Source organism: Pristiophorus japonicus, chromosome 12 (assembly GCF_044704955.1).
Source record: "Pristiophorus japonicus isolate sPriJap1 chromosome 12, sPriJap1.hap1, whole genome shotgun sequence".
Classification (NCBI taxonomy): Eukaryota; Metazoa; Chordata; class Chondrichthyes; family Pristiophoridae; genus Pristiophorus; species Pristiophorus japonicus.
The window spans coordinates 48748643-48767532 of record NC_091988.1 but is presented as its reverse complement, the minus strand read 5'-3'; the positions used below and the strand labels follow the sequence as shown (position 1 = coordinate 48767532).

Below are 18890 nucleotides of genomic sequence, written 5' to 3'. Positions count from 1 at the left end.
CAGAAAATGCAATACTACTCGATATGTGACTGTGACTCCTTGTCCTTCTCGACCTGTCTGCAGCCTTTGACATGGTTAACCACTCCATCTTCCTCCAAAGCTTCTCCACTGTTGTCCAGTTGGGTGGGACTGCACTCGCCTGGTTCCATTCTTATCTATCTAATCATAGCCAGAGAATCACCTGCAATGGCTTCGCTTCCTGCTCCCGCATCATTATCTCTGCTATCCCCCAAGGACCTATCCTTGGCCCGCTCCTATTTCTCAGCTACATGCTGCCCTTTGGCAACATCATCCACATGTACGCTGATGACGCCCAGCTCTACCTCACCATCACTTCTCTCGACCCCTCCACCATCTCTAAATTGTCAGGCTGCTTGTTTGACATCCAGTACTGGAGAAACAGAAATTTCCTCCAACTAAATATTGGGAAGACTGAAGCCATTGTCTTTGGTCCTCACCACAAAATCCATTACAAGCGACCAACTCCATCCCTCTCCCGAGAAGCTGTCTGAGATGGAACATCACTGTTCGCAACCTTGGTGTCATATTTGTCCCTGATATGAACTTCCAACCACATATCCCTGCCATAACTAAGACCGCCTATTTCCACTTCCGTAACATTGCCCGTCTCAATCCATACCTCAGATCATCTGCTGCTGAAATGCTCATCCATACCTTTGTTATCTCTAGACTTGACTATTCCAATGTGTTCCTGAGGTCATCCAAAATTCGTCTGCCGTGTCCTAACTCGCACCAAGTCCCATTCACTCATCACCCCTGTGCCTGCGGACCTACATAGGCTCCCGGTTGAGCAATACCTCAAATTTAAAATTTTCATCCTTGTTTTCAAACCTCCCCACCCTGCCCAAGGCCTCGCTCCTCCCTATCGTTGTAATCTCCTTCAATCCCACAACCCTCTAATTATGACCTCTTGAGTATCCCTGATTATAATCACTGAACCATTGGTGGCCATGTCTTTAGCTGCCTTGAAAAGTAAGGCTTGTCACTTGTTAAAGAAGAACACAATTATGATTGAAGATGTCCTGGAAGGTAACACAGGAAGAGGAGTTGGCCATTCACAATTCAAGCCGATTCCACCATTCTATTATATCATGGCTGAATCTGTACCTCAAGTTCATTTACTCATCTTTTCTCCATATCAACAACAACTTTTATTTATATAGCATCTTTAATGTAGTATAACGTCCTAAAGGTGTTATCAAACAAAATTTGGCACCGAGCCACGTAAGGAGATATTAGGACATGTGAATGTAGGTTTTAAGCAGCTTCTTGAAGGAGGAAAGAGAGGTGCGAGGTTTAGGGAGGGAATTCCCGAGCTTGGGGCCGAGGTAGCTGAAGGCAGAACCGCCAATAATATTGCAATTAAAATCAGGGATGGGCAAGAGGCCAGAATTGGAAGAGCGCAGAGATCTCGGAGGATTCTAAGGCTGGAGGAAGGTACAAAGATGAGAAGGGACAACACCGTGGAGGAATTTGAAAACAAGGATGAAACTTTTAAAATTGAGATGTTACTGGACCGGGAGCGAATGTTGGTCAACAAATACAGGGACGTTGGGTGACGACACCTAGTGCGAGTTAGGATATGGGCAACAGAGTTTTGGATGAGCTCAGGTTTATGGAGGGTGCAAGGTGGGAGACTGGCCAGGGGAGCATTAGAATAGTCAAGTCTAGAGGTAACAAATGTGTGGTTGAGGGTTTCAGCAGCAGATGAGCTGCGGCAGGGGTGGAGTCGGGAGATGTTGCGGAGGTGGAAGTCGGCGGTTTTGGTGCTGGGGAGAGTATGGAGTTGGAAGTTCAACTTGGGGTCAAATAGGATGTTAATGTTGCGAACGGTCTGGTGCAGCCTCACAGTGGCCACAGAGGGTGAAGGAGACGGTGGCTAGGGAATGAAGCTTGTGGCGGGAACAAAAATAAACGATCTCAGTCTTGAAAATGTATTTTTGTGCAGCATCCACAGTCTTTTTTGGGCAGGAGAGAGTTCCATATTTCCACTGCCCTTGGTGTGGAAAAAAAACGCTTCCTGATTTCACTCCTAACTGGCCTACCTCTAATTTTAAGATTTGCTTTTGACAGCTTTGGCCTTTTTTGGCCTTTGAGTGATAGTGTTATTATTGAAAGTTTTTTCGGTACAGATCCAATTATATAAAATGTACCAACATTTCTTTAATATATCATTAAGTATTTGAATCTGGTCCATGTTTTCTGTTGGCAAGCAGATCCTTGTCCTTTTAGTAACGAGTATAACCTTTAATGTTCCTTGAGAAATGACATCACGGAAGCTCGCTTGGGATTGCCGAGGTAGCTTTTGAAAATTGCCTTTCACTTATTGCTTGAGTGATGAATTGGGCTGGCGTCTTACAGTGGCAGTTTGCGCTTCAGTTTAAAAAAAATAATTTTGGAAGCCACAAGTGGATTAACAGAAATGTAAAACAAAAGAAAATGCAAAATATGTGGGGGTTGGAGAAACAGTAACTTTATTTTAAATATTGCATTTTTATCATACTCCTGCAGTTTTAATCTTGTATTCCAAAATACGTATAGCTAGTAAACAAATGATCCTCATCAACCAAGGAAATGGAAAGGAGGGGACAAATCATTAAACTGTTAACTATTCTTACTAGTAAGTTTACTAATACATTTAAATATTAATCTATTGTTACCGTAGGTCTCAAATGTTTTATTAGATCAGCTATCAAGTCGAGTGCTTCATATTGGCAGGGGAGCAATTGCGAGGTGTCCGAAAACAGTCACTTAGAGGGATGTAATTTGGCAATGACTGACCTGGTGCTGGTATGTAGTGAAGATATCATCATCATCATAGGCAGTCCCTCGGAATCGAGAAAGACTTGCTTTCACTCTTAAAATGAGTCCTCAGGTGGCTGAACAATCCAATACGAGAACCACAGTCCCTGTCACAGGTGCGACAGATAGTCGTTGAGGGAAGGGGTGGGAGGGACTGGTTTGCCGCACGCTCTTTCCGCTGCCTGCGCTTGGTTTCTGCATGCTCTCGGCAATGAGACTCGAGGTGCTCAACGCCCTCCCGGATGCACTTCCTCCACTTAGGGCAGTCTTTGGCCAGGGACTCCCAGGTGTCAGTGGGGATGTTGCACTTTTTCAGGGAGGCTTTCAGGGTGTCCCTGTAACATTTCCTCTGCCCACCTTTGTCTCGTTTCCCATGAAGGAGTTCCGAGTAGAGCGCTTACTTTGGGAGTCTTGTGCCTGGCATGCGAACTATGTAGCCTGCCCAGCGGAGTTGATCAAGTGTGGTTAGTACTTCAATGCTGGAGATGTTGGCCTGGTCAAGGGCGCTAATGTTGGTGCATCTGTCCTTCCAGGGGATTTGTAGGATCTTGCAAAGGCATCGTTGGTGATATTTCTCCAGCGACTTGAGGTGTCTACTGTACATGGGCCATATCTCTGAGCCATACAGGAGGGCAGATATTACTACAGCCCTGTAGACCATGAGCTTGGTGGCAGTTTTGAGGGCCTGGTCTTCAAACACTCTTTTCCTCAGGCGGCCGAAGGCTGCACTGGTGCACTGGAGGTGGTGTTGAATCTCGTCGTCAATGTCTGCTCTTGTTGATAAGAGGCTCCCGAGGTATGGGAAATGGTCCATGTTGTCCGGGGCCGCGCCGTGGATCTTGATGACTGGGGGGCAGTGCTGTGCGACGAGGACAAGCTGGTGAAGGACCTTTGTCTTACGGATGTTTAGCGTAAGGCCCATGCTTTCGTACGGCTCAGTAAATACGTCGACTCTGACCTGGAGTTCAGCTTCTGAATGTGCTCAGACGCAGGCATTGTCCGTGTACTGTAGCTCGAGGACAGAGGTTGGGGTGGTCTTGGACCTGGCCAGGAGACAGCGAAGGTTGAACAGCTTCCCACTGGTTCTGTAGTTTAGTTCCACTCCAGCGGGGAGCTTGTTGACTGTGAGGTGGAGCATGGCAGCGAGGAAGATTGAGAAGAGGTTTGAGGCGATGGCGCAGCCCTGCTTGACCCCGGTCCGGACGTGGATTCAGTCTGTAATGGATCCGTTGGTGAGGATATGGTTCACCTAACAAAAAGTAATCTTTTGGGGGATGAAATAGGGGCAGAACATTTGGATATCTTCAGACTGCTTTTCCTATGCTCGTATATTTTGAAAGATAGATTGTATGACTTTTTAAAAATGGTGACTGAATTACATCCAAATGTCCTGCTCCGATTCGCCCTCGTCTCTAACACTTACAACTGAAGACTGTACTTAGTCTTCACTCCTCTCATACAATGCCACGAAAGAGTGAATAAACTAAAAATAATGACCCAGGATTTCCTGAAGTGGCGCGACCAGCGACTTGTGCCTTAAATTACAGTGTTTCATGCTCCAATCTAACCTGTGAATTTACTCCGCAATTTATTGGAAAAGTAATTTGAATATGCTGCAGCAAGCATAATGGTGAATCAAGGACCTCAGAAGCACACAGAGAGTGGCATACCCAAACTGCACCAACTAAGCAGATCAATATTGCCGTGACCTGAGACATAGAGTTCTGAATTTCAAATCCTTTCGCAATCCTGAACTTGATCACTTGCAGAAAATTGTTTTGCATTGTGGACAGTTGTATTCAGTTTTCAGGAACGTTCTGTTGTAGATTTAATTAGAAGATAACATTAGTAATTTAAGCTACCTAAAATGTCTGAGATTAATCGAATGGACCCTGTTTTGCTCAACTCTCGGATGTGAAACAGTGGCAAAAAAGGTCCACTTCCCAAGGGCATCCGAAATACGTTGCACACCATATTGATTCGGACAATATTCAGACGTCCTGGTGGCTGCCTTAAGCAAGGATTGGACTTGTTGCATATGGTAATAAGGGGACAAATGCATGTTTAAGGACCTTCTCTGAAATTGGTCAGAAATTGACTCCAACCTATCCAACAGTCCCTTGAAGGGACTGTAGGAGGTCATTAACATTAAGGCGAGCGTTTCTTTCTTCAACGTAATGTGGAAGGACCTCGATTGCCTGCCTGATGGGTGCTGCCAGCATCACAGCCAGCCCAAGCTGGACCAGAGGAAACCATCGACCCAAATGATGCTCGCAGCTCACTGGAATTATTCAGATGAGGCCTGAGGGCCAGTTTCGAAGGAGCCAACAGACTCCAGCTTCTTGTGAGCGTGCCAACATTTCAGGCCCAAAAACTCACCTGAATGAATTTCTCCCCCACGCTCCCATTCGCCAACAACACGTGGAGGCACTTCAGTGCCCTACACCATGCACACAATAGACATTAAATTTAACATGCAATTACAAAGTGTTTTGCTGGGTTTTAGCTAAGAATTAAATATATCAAGAAAGAACAGAGATTTTATTTTATTTAATCAATTATTTTGAACTGATTAATACATTCACCTGTGCCATTATTTCTCAGTCTAACTGGCTGTGGTGCGAAATCTGGTATAAATCAAGGAATTTTGTGATTGTCATTGACTTTACTGTGGTGTAGGTGGAGCTATGATTTATTTTGCACCGTTTCGGTGAGGATATTGGCGAAGCAGATCGAAAGTCGCAGGAAATGATGATAAGGTGTGACCAATGGCATAGCTTACATAATTTCTTGGGACATTTACTCTAAGACAAACACTATGCCATAGACATGCCATTCCAATGGTGCAATTCGCTAGGAAATTCTTGCCTGCTATTTACCACTTATCTTCGATGTTAGTGGGATAATGACCGCATCACAGTCCCACTATTTTAAATAGAAAAAGCTGTTCACAATATCATGATCACACATGGCCTGAATTTGTAGTTCAGACAGCAGTGGTGGACACCCAAATGTTTTCTGTGTCTATTATGATCTGCTGCTGCTGGATTCACTGGCTTCACATCTGCCCATTGAAAATATGGGGCCGATTTACCTTGTTGGACATAATTCCTCAGTTTGTTTGCTTTGTATTTGAGCACATAATGCATGCCGGTCAGATCAACCGTTGTGTCTGTATTGTGTTTTGGCTGTGGGAGCGCCGGGCCTGGAACATCATGGGCGAAGGTGCTGCGAATGAGGGTACGGGGCCCAGAAGAGCCGAGGGCCTAGGGCAGCACACGGGCCAGCCCACACTGCGCTATGTGTGCGCACTAGGTCTGTGCAGCAGAGCAGGTCTCCAGTTGTCCTGGTTAACCCTTGCCACTGGATAAAGGCCTAGCTCTGTCAAGCCTGTGTGGTGGCTGATGTGCAACGGTCACCACACGTTAAAAAAATCCACGCACAGGCATCTTTCACACCTCCGCCACCCCCCCCCCCCCCCGCAATTGGTGTTCAGGATTGAAACATCTATGAACTCATGTGGAAGCAAGTCATTCTCGTTCGAGGGATCGCCTATGATGATGATTGCCCATTTTAAAGTTTTCACGTGAACAGGGAGATGGATCTCGAACAGTGACATAAAAAATTAATAGTTGAAGAGCACAAGAAGTATTTCCTCAGTGTATCAATGGTAGCATAATAGCATTCACATTAGAAGTTGTCCAATTAGAGCACTGCAGTTGAAATGGAAACTTGGAATGTTGTCATTCATCATCATAGACGCTCCCTCGAACGAGGATGACTTGCTTCCACATGAGTTCACAGATGTTTCAATGAAGGACCCGATATTCCAGTCCTGTACTCCAATTGAGGGGTTGGAAGATGCCAGTGCGTGAATTTTTTTTAATGTGTGGTGACCGTTGCACATCAGCCACCACATGGGCTTGACAGAGCTAGGCCTTTGTCCAGTGGCAAGGGTTAACCAGGACAACTGGAGACCTACTCTGCTGCACGGACCTAGTGCGCGCACACATCGCATTGTGGGCTGGCACGTGCTGCCCCTGGGCCCTTGGCCCTTCTGGGCCCCGTGCCCTCATTTGTCACACCACCGCCACGATCTCTCACTGCTCCTTCGCCACACCTCTGCCACGATCTCTCGCTGCTCCTCTGCCACAAAAACATTTGCTGCACCTCCGCCACAATCTCTCAAAATAATAATTACAACTTCACAAAGCCACACTTGCGACATATTCAAGAACAAAAGATCAATCATTTTTTCAACAATGAGACAGCCCCACAAAAGCAGGGCCACAAAAAATTAATTCGAACTCCAAGTGTTCCTCTCCCCGGAAATCTTTAGTAAGCCGGCCTGTTCCTCACTGTGGAGTGTCTTATTAAAGACTGAGGTCACTGTTACTTTAACCTCCCTGTGTGCAGCCTCATCTGTGTTAGGGACACAATAACTGGCGACGAGAATACGAATCCAACGCAAAGATGAAGCAAACTGTGGGCATCCTGGAGAAGTTCTCGGAGGGTGAGGACTGGGAAGCCTTTGTTGAGCGGCAAGACCAGTACTTTGTAGCCAATGAGCTGGACGGAGAAGGAAGCGCTGCAAAAAGGAGGGCGGGCATCCTCACAGTCTGCGGGGCACCGACCTACAGCCTCCTGAAGAATCTTCTGGCTCCGGTGAAACCCACAGATAAGTCGTATGAGGAGCTGTGTACACTGGTTCGGGAGCATCTTAACCCGAGAGAGAGCGTGCTGATGGCGAGGTATCGGTTCTACACGTGGCAGCGATCTGAAGGTCAGTAAGTGGCGAGCTACGTCGCCGAGTTAAGGCGACTTGCAGGACAATTTGGGTTCGATGGCTACTTGGAGCAAATGCTCAGAGACTTTTTTGCACTGGGCATTGGTCACGAGACCATCCTTCGAAAACTTTTGACTCGAGAGACACCGACCCTCAGTAAGGCCATTGCGATAGCACAGGCGTTTATGTCCACCAGTGATAACACCAAACAAATCTCTCAGCACACAAGTCCGAGCAATGTTCATAAATTAACTGGAATTGTGTTTGCGAGCAGAAATGTACAGGGCAGAACGCATGAGTCTGCAACTGCCAGCAGGCCTCAGGTGACCCAGATGACTGAGTCCCCAACAAAGAATGAATGAATGCAAGGCAATTCACACCTTGTTGGCGTTGTAGAGGTTTCCATTCAGCCTATTCATGCCACTACAAAGGGTATGTTTGCAAGAGCTATGAAACAATGGGGCACCTCCAACGAGCTGCAAGCTCTGCAAAACCTGCTAACCACTACGTGGCAGAGGAAGATCAGTCCATGGTGGATCAAAGCAATTCCGAGCCTCAGAGAGAGGAGGCAGATGCTGAAGTACACGGGGTGCACACATTTTCGACGAAATGTCCACCTATAATGCTAAATGTAAAATTGAATGGCTTACCTGTAGCCATGGAACTGGACACTGGCGCTAGCCAATCCATCATGAGTAAAAAGATGTTTGAGAGAACAAGACATTCAGACCAGCCCTGAGCCCCATCCACACGAAACTGAGAACGTACACCAAACAGCTTATCACTGTCCTGGGCAGCGCATGGTCAAGGTCACCTCCGAGGGCACGGTGCACGAACTGCCACTCTGGATTGTACCGGGCTTGGAAGGAGCTGGCTGTGCAAAATCCGCTGGAACTGGGAATGACATCCGAGCACTACCACATGTCGATGAGGCCTCATGTACCCAGGTTCTTACAAATTTCCTTCCCTTTTTGAGCCAGGCATTGGAAACTTTTCCGGGGCAAAGGTGCGGATCCACTTGGTTCCAGAGGCACGACCCATTCACCACAAGGCTTGAGCGGTGCCTCACATGATGAGGGAGAGAGTGGAAATCAAGCTGGACCGGCTGCAATGCGAGGGCATCATCTCCCCAGTGGAATTCAGCGAGTGGGCCAGCCCGATTGTTCCAGTACTCAAAAGTGATGGCATGGTCAGAATTTGCGGCGATTATAAAGTAACTATTAATCGTTTCTCGCTATAGGACCAATACCCGCTACCTAAGGCAGACGACCTATTTGCGACGCTGGCAGGAGGCAAGACATTCACCAAGCTCGACCTGACTTCGGCCTACATGACACAGGAGCTGAAGAGTCTTCGAAGGGTCTCATCTGCATCAACACGCACAAGGGACTGTTCATCTACAACAGATGCCCGTTTGGAATTCGGTCAGCTGCAGCGATCTTCCAGAGAAACATGGAGAGCCTACTCGAGTCGGTACCACACATGGTGGTCTTTCAGGACGACTTATTGGTCACGGGTCGGGACACCGCCGAGCACCTGCAAAACCTGGAGGCGGTCCTCCAGCGACTGGATCGTGTAGGGCTGCGGCTGAAGAGGTCGAAATGCGTCTTCATGGCAACAGAAGTGGAGTGTTTGGTGAGAAAGATTGCGGCGGATGGCATTCAGCCCACAGACGCCAAGACCGAGGCTATCAGGAACGCGCCCAGGCCACAGAACGTCACGGCGCTACGGTCGTTCCTGGGACTCCAACTATTTTGGTACCTTCCTACTGGGATTAAGCACCCTTTTAGAGCCCTACATGTGTTATTGCGCAAAGGTGAGAACTGGGTATGGGGAAAAACCCAAGGAGTTGCTTTTGAGAAAGCCAGAAACATTTTATGCTCCAACAAGCTGCTTGTATTGTACAACCCGTGTTAAAAACTTGTGCTAGTATGTGACGCGTCGTCATATGGAGTCGGGGGTGTATTACAACAAGCTAACGTTGCGGGGAAGTTGCAACCTGTCGCCTATGCTTCCAGGAGCTTGTCTAAGGCCAAGGGGGCCTACAGCATGATTGAGAAAGAGGCATTAGCGTGTATGTTCAGGGTAAAGAAAATGCATCAGTACCTGTTTGGCCTCAAATTTGAGCTGGAAACCGATCACAAGCCCCTTGCATTCCTGTTTGCTGAAAACAAGGGGATAAATACAAATGCCTCAGCCCACATACAAAGGTGGGCACTCGCGCTATCAGTGTATAACTATACCATCCGCCACAGGCCAGGCACCGAGGACTGTGCGGATGCTCTCAGTCGGCTACCATTGCCCATCACGGGGGTGGAAATGGTGCAGCCTGCAAACTTATTGATGGTGGCGCAGCCCGCAGACTTGTTGATGGTCATGGAAGCGCTTGAAAATGATAAATCACGGCCCGCTAGATTGGGACTTGGACCAGCCAAGATCCTCTGCTGTCCCTAGTAAAAAAAACTGTGTACTGCATGGGATCTGGGACAGCATCCTCGTTGAAATGCAAGAGCCAATCAAGCCGTTCCAGTGGCGAAAGCTGTCCATTCAGGCAGACTGCCTGTTGTGGGGTAACCGCGTAGTGCTACCAAAAAAGGGCATCTCGGATCTCCACAGCACACACCTGGGTATAGTAATGATGAAAGCGATAGCCAGATCCCACGTGTGGTGGCCCGGTATCGACTCTGACTTAGAGTCCTGTGTACGACAATGCAGCGTATGTGCTCATTTGAGCAATGCGCCCAGAGAGGCACCACTAAGTTTGTAGTCCTGGCCCTCCAGACCATGGTCGAGGATCCATGTCGACTATGCGGGCCCGTTTCTCGGTAAAATGTTCCTGGTGGTGATGGATGCTTTTTCAAAATGGATTGAATGTGAAATAATGTCGGGAAGCACCGCCACCACCACCAATGAAAGCCTGAGGGCCATGTTTGCCAGGCACGGTCTGCCTGACATACTGGTGAGTGACAACAGGCCATGTTTCACCAGTGCCGAATTTAAAGACTTCATGATCCGCAATGGGATCAAACATGTCACCTCGGCCCCATTTAAACCAGCCTCCAATGGGCAGGCAGAGCGGGCAGTACAAACCATCAAACAGAGCCTTAAGCGAGTCACAGAAGGCTCATTCCAAACCCGCCTGTCCCGAGTACTGCTCAGCTACCGCACGAGACCCCACTCGCTCACAGGAGTGCCCCCGGCTGAGCTACTCATGAAAAGGAAACTTAAAATCACACTCTCGCTGGTTCACCCCAACCTGCATGATCAGGTGGAGAGCATGCGGCAGCAACAAAATGTCAACGATGGTCTCGCCACTGTGTCACGGGAAATTGATCTGAATGACCCTGTGCATGTGCTAAACTATGGACATGCTCCCAAGTGGATCACGGGCACGGTGATAGCTAAAGAAGGGAATAGGGTGTTTGTAGTCAAACTAGACAATGGACACATTTGCAGAAAGCACCTGGATCAAACGAGGCTGTGGTTCACAGACTGCCCTGAACAACCCACAGCAGACACTACCTTTTTCGAGCCCACAACACACACCCAAAGGATCAACGACACCACGCCGGACCAGGAAATCGAACCCATCACGCCCAACACCCCAGCAAGGCCAGGCTCACCTAGCAGCCCTGCAGGGCCAACAACACGCCAGCCCAGCGAGGGCACAGCCAACACACCAGAACAGACATTTGTACCGAGGCGGTCCACCAGGGAAAGAAAGGCTCCCGACCGCCTCACCTTGTAAATAGTTTTCACTTTGACTTTGGGAGGGGAGTGATGTTGTGTATCTGTAAAGCATGCACTCCCATGTTCCTCCACCAGGGAGCTCATCCCCTGAAGTCCCAAGGGATCCCAGCATCCCTTGGGAGCACTGTATATAAGCCGGCCCCTAAGGCCTGTTCCTCACTCTGGAGTGTCTTATTAAAGACTGAGGTCACTGTTACTTTAACCTCCCTGTGTGCAGCCTCATCTGTGTTAGGAACACAACTTCGGGCTGTAAAATATGATTGGTGAGGATAGAATTGGGCTTGCTGCGATGTCCCTCATGATTAAATAGTCTGCTTAAATTCACATCTGAAAGGTACCTATTTGGGTGTGGTATTGGAAAATGATGTATGTGGAATTGTAAACCAGCCAATGCCTTGAGCTTAAAGCCATTGTGCATGTACAACTTTGTGCATTGTGTCTCTCTTGCTATAAGTGCCTCCAGCAATTTCACATGTTACTGTCTCTTCGCAGGTCAGACACCCCACTTATTTACAAAGCTGTTCCAAGTTGGTTTGTGCGAGTGGAGCACATGGTGGATAAGCTGCTGGAGAACAATGACAAATGCTACTGGTAATGTATCATCTAATTGAACAGAAATGTGCAGTGTTAAATTGTGACTGATGGGTTATATCAGTCTATACGGGTTGGATTCTATAACATAATTCTCCTTGTTTTTATTGAGTTTAATATGTCCTATCTATTCGCCTTACAGATGAATTTTATATGGCAAACTTGACAGCAATGCCAATTTATCTGCAACATTTTCAGAAATCTAACATTTAAGAGTTTTCTGCAAACTAATGTGTTGCATTCTGCTTTCACGACTTCAAATTCAGAAAGAACACTGAAAACTAAGTATTATTGGTGACGATAATATGCCTAAATTGAAGTATTATACAGAATGTGTAGGTAATACGATCTTCAATTCAGTTAACATTTATGGTCACCAGTTTGCCTAAATTTCTTTTGTGTGTAAAAACAATTGTTTTCTTTTTTTCTCTTGACTGTTGTAATTTTCTGATTGCATTGATTTTGCTGATGTAGATATTCAGACACACTTAAGTGAATCCATGACAATAACGAGCCTGTCAGGATAAAAAGGGTACCCACAACCTTCAACCTTTAAAAGTGTTCTGAATGGCATTTGAAGTAGCTATTGGAAATAATGCTATATCAAAGCACTTGAGTATTAGTCACTGGCGTTCATGAAAAAATTCATCCAGTTTCAGTCTGAGGTGATTTTTAAAGCATACAGAAGGATTCAGTTAATTTTAACTTAACAACTTGCTACAAAGGAACAGGAGTCGGCTATTTAGCCTCTCGAGCCTGTTCTGCCAATCAGTGAGATCATGGCTGATCTGTGACCTAACTCCATATACCCGCCTTTAGTCCATATTCCTTAATACCTTTGATTAACAGAAATTTATCAATCTCAGATGCCAGAAGGGAAACAGCTGTTGTATTTTCTGAGTTCTGACGAAGGGTCATCGACCCGAAACGTTAACTCTGTTTCTCTCCACAGATACTGCCTGACCTGTGGAGATTTCCAGCATTTCTGTTTATATTTCAGATTCCAGTATCTGCAGTATTTTGCTTTTGTATTGGTATTTTATTATAAATCAATTCCAGTGATTTAGCTTCCAAAGTTGACAGGTCACCTCCTTGAGCAACAAAGTCTCAGCTGAGGCTTTTGAATTCATTTCCGGAATATGGGCGTCGCTCGAAAGGCCGGCATTTATTGCCCATCCCTAGTTGGCATGAGAAGGTAGTGCTGAGCATTCTTCTTGAACCGCTGCAGTCCATGTGGTGAAGGTACACCCACAGTGCAGTTAGATGGGGAGTCCCAGGATTTTGACCCATCGATGATGAAACAACGGTGATGATGTACCTCCTTGGAGTTGACGATGCACTTGCTACCCTTGTTCTTCAAGATGGTGGAGATGATGGGTTGTGGAACCATCTTTGAGTCACAATAGTAGTGCTATTGCTGATGTGAATTTTTCCACATCCCATAACAACTATCTTTGCTGCTTACCTCAGTGATGATATAAATTTATGGGTACTTTAGTGCTTTGAGCATGTGCCCAGTGGAACTGGTCTGAGACTGACCATTTCAAATCATCATCATAGGCAGTCCCATGGAATCGAGGAAGACTTGCTTCCACTCCTGAGTTCTTTGGTGGCTGAACAGTCCAATACGAGAGCCACAGTCCCTGTCACAGGTGGGACAGATAGTCGTTGAGGGAAGGGATTGGTGGGACTGGTTTGCTAAACGCTCTTTCCGCTGCCTGTGCTTGATTTCTGCACGCTCTCAGCGTTGAGACTCGAAGTGCTCAACGTCTTCCCGGATGCACTTTCTCCACTTAGGGCGGTCTATGGCTAGGGACTCCCAGGTGTCGGTGGGGATGTCGCACTTTATCAGGGAGGCTTTGAGCGTTTCCTTGTAACGTTTCCGCTGCCCACCTTTGGCTCGTTTGCCGTGAAGGAGCTCCGCATAGAGCACTTGCTTTGTGAGTCTCGTGTCTGGCATGCGAACAATGTGGCCTGTCCAGTGAAGCTGATCGAGTGTGGTCAGTGCTTCAATGCTGGGGATGTTAGCCTGGACGAGGACACTGATGTTGGTGCGCCTGTCCTCCCAGGGGATTTGTAGGATCTTGCGGAGACATCGTTGATGAAATTTCTCCAGCAACTTGAGATGTCTTCTGTACATCGTCCATGCCTCTGAGCCATACAGGAACCATTTCATACGGGCCTTTCAGCCTACAGAGAAAGGAGATACTCATTCCATGAGTCTGGACTGAAATCAATTCCAAGCTTCCAAAAGGAAAAGGCAATATTCTATCCCACTATGCCGTCCATACCTCTACTCAAGTAATTTTTGCATTTGTATGAAAAACTAAAGTACTGAGTGGAAGAAATGTTTGTTTCTTCGTGCACAAACTCAACTTTAAAAATGTGTTTAGGCTGCATGGAACAAGCAGCAACTAGTTACGACACTAAACAATAAGTATGAAATTAAGCTACATATAATAACTCTTTTCAGGTCAGAATGTTCCCAGTAGCCACTTGTCTTCTGTTCCTGCAGTGCAGGTTACAAAATATAGTCAGGAAAAAGCAAAATAACACTTGGAATGTGGGCACTGATCTGTATGGACATTGTTCAGACCAGAAATGCTGAGTTGCAGAATGGAGTTAGGTGAAATAGAGCAAAACTGGAAACTAAGACAGCAACTGTGACCCCCGATTCATTTCCAGAGGTTTTTGTTCCCCGCCTGATTCTGTACTTGCCCATCACTATGCTTGTACTCAATCTGCACTCTTGTCCTCTGTCTATTTTGACAAACTTCTCAGTAATATTTTAAATTGGCACACCAACTTACCTCAACAACAAAAATAAAACCTTGCACTTACCTATCTCTGTAGCTTACTCCAGCCCTTCAGCCCTCCAAGGTCTCTGTGCTCCACCTATTCTGGCCTCTTGAGCATCCCCGATTTTAATCGCTTCACCATTGATGGCTGTATCTTCATCCGCCAAGGCCCGAAGCTCTGGAACTCCTTCCCTAAGCCTTTCTACCTTTCTTTCCTCCTTTAAGATGCTCCTTAAAACATGACCCATCTGTCCTGTCCTAATGTGGCTCAGTGTTTGATAGCACCGAGGGACGTTTTACTACATTAAAGGTGCGATATATATGAAAGTTGTTGTTGAGGTAAATGGGTGTGCCGATTCAAATTCGAGCCGAGAAAGAAATCGAAGGGTAACGACACAGCCGAGCGGGTAAGTGATTGGCTGGTGGATTGGTGAGTATTTTTTTTTTTCTTCTTTTATTTCCTTATTAGTAGGTAATCTTTGACATTGTTGACAAATTAAGTTAATTTAAGTGTTAACTCATGGCAGGAGAGCCCAGACCCATGTCATGCTCCTCCTATGCTATGTGGGAACTCAGGGACGCTTCCGGTGTCCGTGATGACTACATGTGCAGGAAGTGCATCCAGCTGTAGCTCCTGACAGACGGCATTGTGGCACTGGAGCTGTGCATGGATTCACTGTGGAGCATCCGCGATGCTGAGGAATAGCACGTTTAGTGAGTTGGTCACACCGCAGGTAAAGGTTACTTAGGCAGATAGGGAATGGGTGACCATCAGGCAGAGCAGTGGAAGGAAGGTAGTGCAGGGATTCCCTGCGGTCATCCCCCTCCAAAACAGATACACCACCTTGGGTGCTGTTGAGGGGGATGACTCATCAGGGGAGGGCAGCAGCAGCCAAGTTCATGGCACCATGGGTGGCTCTGCTGCACAGGAGGGCAGGAAAAAGAGTGGGAGAGATATAGTGGTTGGGGATTCTATTGTAAGGGGAATAGATAGGTGTTTCTGCGGCTGCAATCGAGACTCCAGGATGGTATGTTGCCTCCCTGGTGCAAGTGTCAAGGATATCTCGGAGTGGGTGCAGGACATTTTGCAGGGGGAGGGTGAACAGCCAGTTGTCGTGGTGCATATAGGTACCAAAGATATAGGTAAAAAACAAGATGAGGTCTTACAAGCTGAATTTAGGGAGCTAGGAGATAAATTAAAAAGCAGAACCTCAAAGGTAGTAATCTCAGGATTGCTGCCAGTGCCACATGCTAGTCAGCAGGGATTGCAGGATAGCTCAGATGACAACGTGGCTTGAGGAGTGGTGCAGGAGGAAGGGATTCAAATTCCTGGGACATTGGAACCGGTTCTGGGGGAGGTGGAACTAGTACAAACCGGACAGTCTGCACCAGGGCAGGACTGGAACCAATGTCCTCGGGGGAGTGTTTGCTAGTGCTGTTGGGGAGGGGTTAAACTAATATGGCAGGGGGATGGGAACCTATGCAGGGAGACAGAGGGAAGTAAAATGGGGGTAGAAGCAAAAAATAGAAAGAAGAAAAGTAAAAGTGGAGGGCAGAGAAACCCAAGGCAAAAATCAAAAAGGGCCACATTACGGCAAAATTCTAAAGGGATAAAGTGTGTTAAAAAGACAAGCCTAAAGGCTCCGTGCCTCAATGCGAGGAGTATTCGTAATAAGGTGGACTAATTAACAGCACAGGCAGCTATTAACAAATATGATATAATTGGGATTACGGAGACATGGCTCCAGGGTGACCAAGGTTGGGAACTCAACAACCAGGGGTATTCAACATTCAGGAAGGATAGACAGAAAGGACAAGGAGGTGGGGTAGTGTTGCTGGTTAAAGAGGAAATTAAGGCAATAGTAAGGAAGGACAATACCGTGGATGATGTGGAATCTGTATGGGTAGAGCTGCGGAATACCAAAGGGCAGAAAATACTAGTGGATGTTGTGTACAGACCACCAAACAGTAGTCGTGAGGTTGGGGACAGCATCAAACAAGAAATTAGTGATGCATGCAATAAAGGTACAGCAGTTATGATAGGCAATTTTAATCTACATATAGATTGGGCTAATCAAACTGGTAACAATACGGTGGAGGAGGATTTCCTGGAGTATATTAGGGATGGTTTTCTAGACCAATATGTCAAGGAACCAACTAGAGAATAGGCCATCCTAGACTGGGTGATGTGTAATGAGAAAGGACTAATTAGCAATCTTGTTGTGCGAGGCCCCTTGGGGAAGAGTGACCATAATATGGTAGAATTCTTTATTAAGATGGAGAGTGACACAGTTAAATTCATCGGGTTCTGAACTTAGGGAAAGGTAAATTCGATGGCATGAGACGTGAATTGGCTAGGATAGACTGGAGAATGATACTTCAAGGGTTGACGGTGGATAGGCAATGGCAAACATTTAAAGATCACATGGATGAACTTCAACAATTGTACTCCCTGACTGGAGTAAAAATAAAACGGGGAAGGTGGCTCAACCGTGGCTAACAAGAGAAATTAGGGATAGTGTTAAATCCAAGGAAGTGGCTTATAAATTGGCCAGAAAAAGCAGCAAACCTGAGGACTGTGAGAAATTTAGAATTCAGCAGAGGAGGACAAAGGGTTTAATTAGGAGGGGGAAAATAGAGTATGAGAGGAAGCTTGCTGGGAACATAAAAACTGACTGCAAAAGTTTCCTTAGATATGTGAAGAGAAAAAGATTACTGAAGACAAACGTAGGTCCCTTGCAGTCAGAATCAGGTGACTTTATAATGGGGAACAAAGAAATGGCAGACCAATTGAACAAATATTTTGGTTCTGTCTTCACGAAGGAAGACACAAATAACCTTCCAGAAATACTAGGAGACCGAGGGTCTAGTGAGAAGGAGGAACTGAAGGATATCCTTATTAGCAAGGAAATTGTGTTCTGGAAATTGATGGGATTGAAGGCCAATAAATCCCCAGGGCCTGATAGTCTGCATCCCAGATTACTTAAGGAAGTGGCCCTAGAAATAGTGGATGCATTGGTGATCATTTTCCAACAGTCTGTCGACTCAGGATCAGTTCCTATGGACTGGAGGGTAGCTAATGTAACACCACTTTTTAAAAAAAGGAGGGAAGAAAAAACGGGGAATTATAACCGGTTAACCTGACATCAGTAGTGGGGAAAATGTTGTAATCTCTTATTAAAGATGAAATAGCAGTACATTTGGAAACCAGTGACAGGATCAGTCCAAGTTAACATGGATTTATGAAAGGGAAATCATGCTTGACAAATTTTCTAGAATCTTTTGAGGATGTAACTAGTGGAGTGGACAAGGGAGAACCAGTGAATATGGTGTATTTGGACTTTCAAAACGCTTTTGACAAGGTCCCACACAAGCGATTGGTGTACAGAATTAAAGCACATGGTATTGGGAGTAATGTATTGACGTGTGTTAGCGTGAATGTTTTCTCAGAAGAATCACTCAACACTCGGAGTCGGTTCCAACGCCGATGCGGCCTTTATTAACGCTTAGCGGGGAGGAAGTCTCAGGACTGTATCCAGGCTTCTCTCCACAGAACAAAGGGTTACATGGATTTTTATATGTTTCACAACATTTTACTACAGTTACTCAGCCCATCACGGCTGGACACAATCCAATCAAAACGATTATAGATTACATATAGGTTCTTTTAACCCAATAGAATCCCCCTGAATCCTCAGGAACTGCATGTTCGGTTATTGTCAGCTCGGGCTGATTGATGACCTTGTTACAGGAGATAGGTTCTCTCCCTATCTCTTTCTTCTTGGGGAAATAATTGGTTTATGACCTTGTTTACAGGAGATGGGTTCTCTCCTTATCTCTCTCTTCCTGGGGAATTAATTGGTTTATTATTCTTATCCTGTATCCAAGGCATTCCTGGTAGTGGGCCTCACAGGCTTATTGCTCGGTCATTGCTCAGTCAATAGTTCACAGCTTGACTACCTGATTTCCCATCATGCCTGGGCAGCCATTTTATGTGTGGCCTCTTTAAACTTATATGAGTTTAGATATATTTAGCAGGTGCCTAATGCCTAGTGTTTTGATATATTCTGCAGGTGCCTACTTCCTACAACAACGTGGATAGAGAACTGGTTGGCAGACAGGAAGCAGAGAGTCGGGATAAA

General features: G+C 46.2%; 1 protein-coding gene across 2 annotated transcripts in view; it reads left to right on the top strand.

The window, feature by feature from the left end:
* Positions 1–18890, top strand: part of iars1 (isoleucyl-tRNA synthetase 1) — a 295901-nt gene that overhangs the window by 82927 nt on the left and 194084 nt on the right. For both annotated transcript variants that reach the window (XM_070895389.1, XM_070895388.1), the window contains exon 13: positions 11852–11950. In XM_070895389.1, the coding sequence (XP_070751490.1) occupies positions 11852–11950 (99 nt within the window). The remainder of the gene's footprint in view (positions 1–11851; positions 11951–18890) is intronic.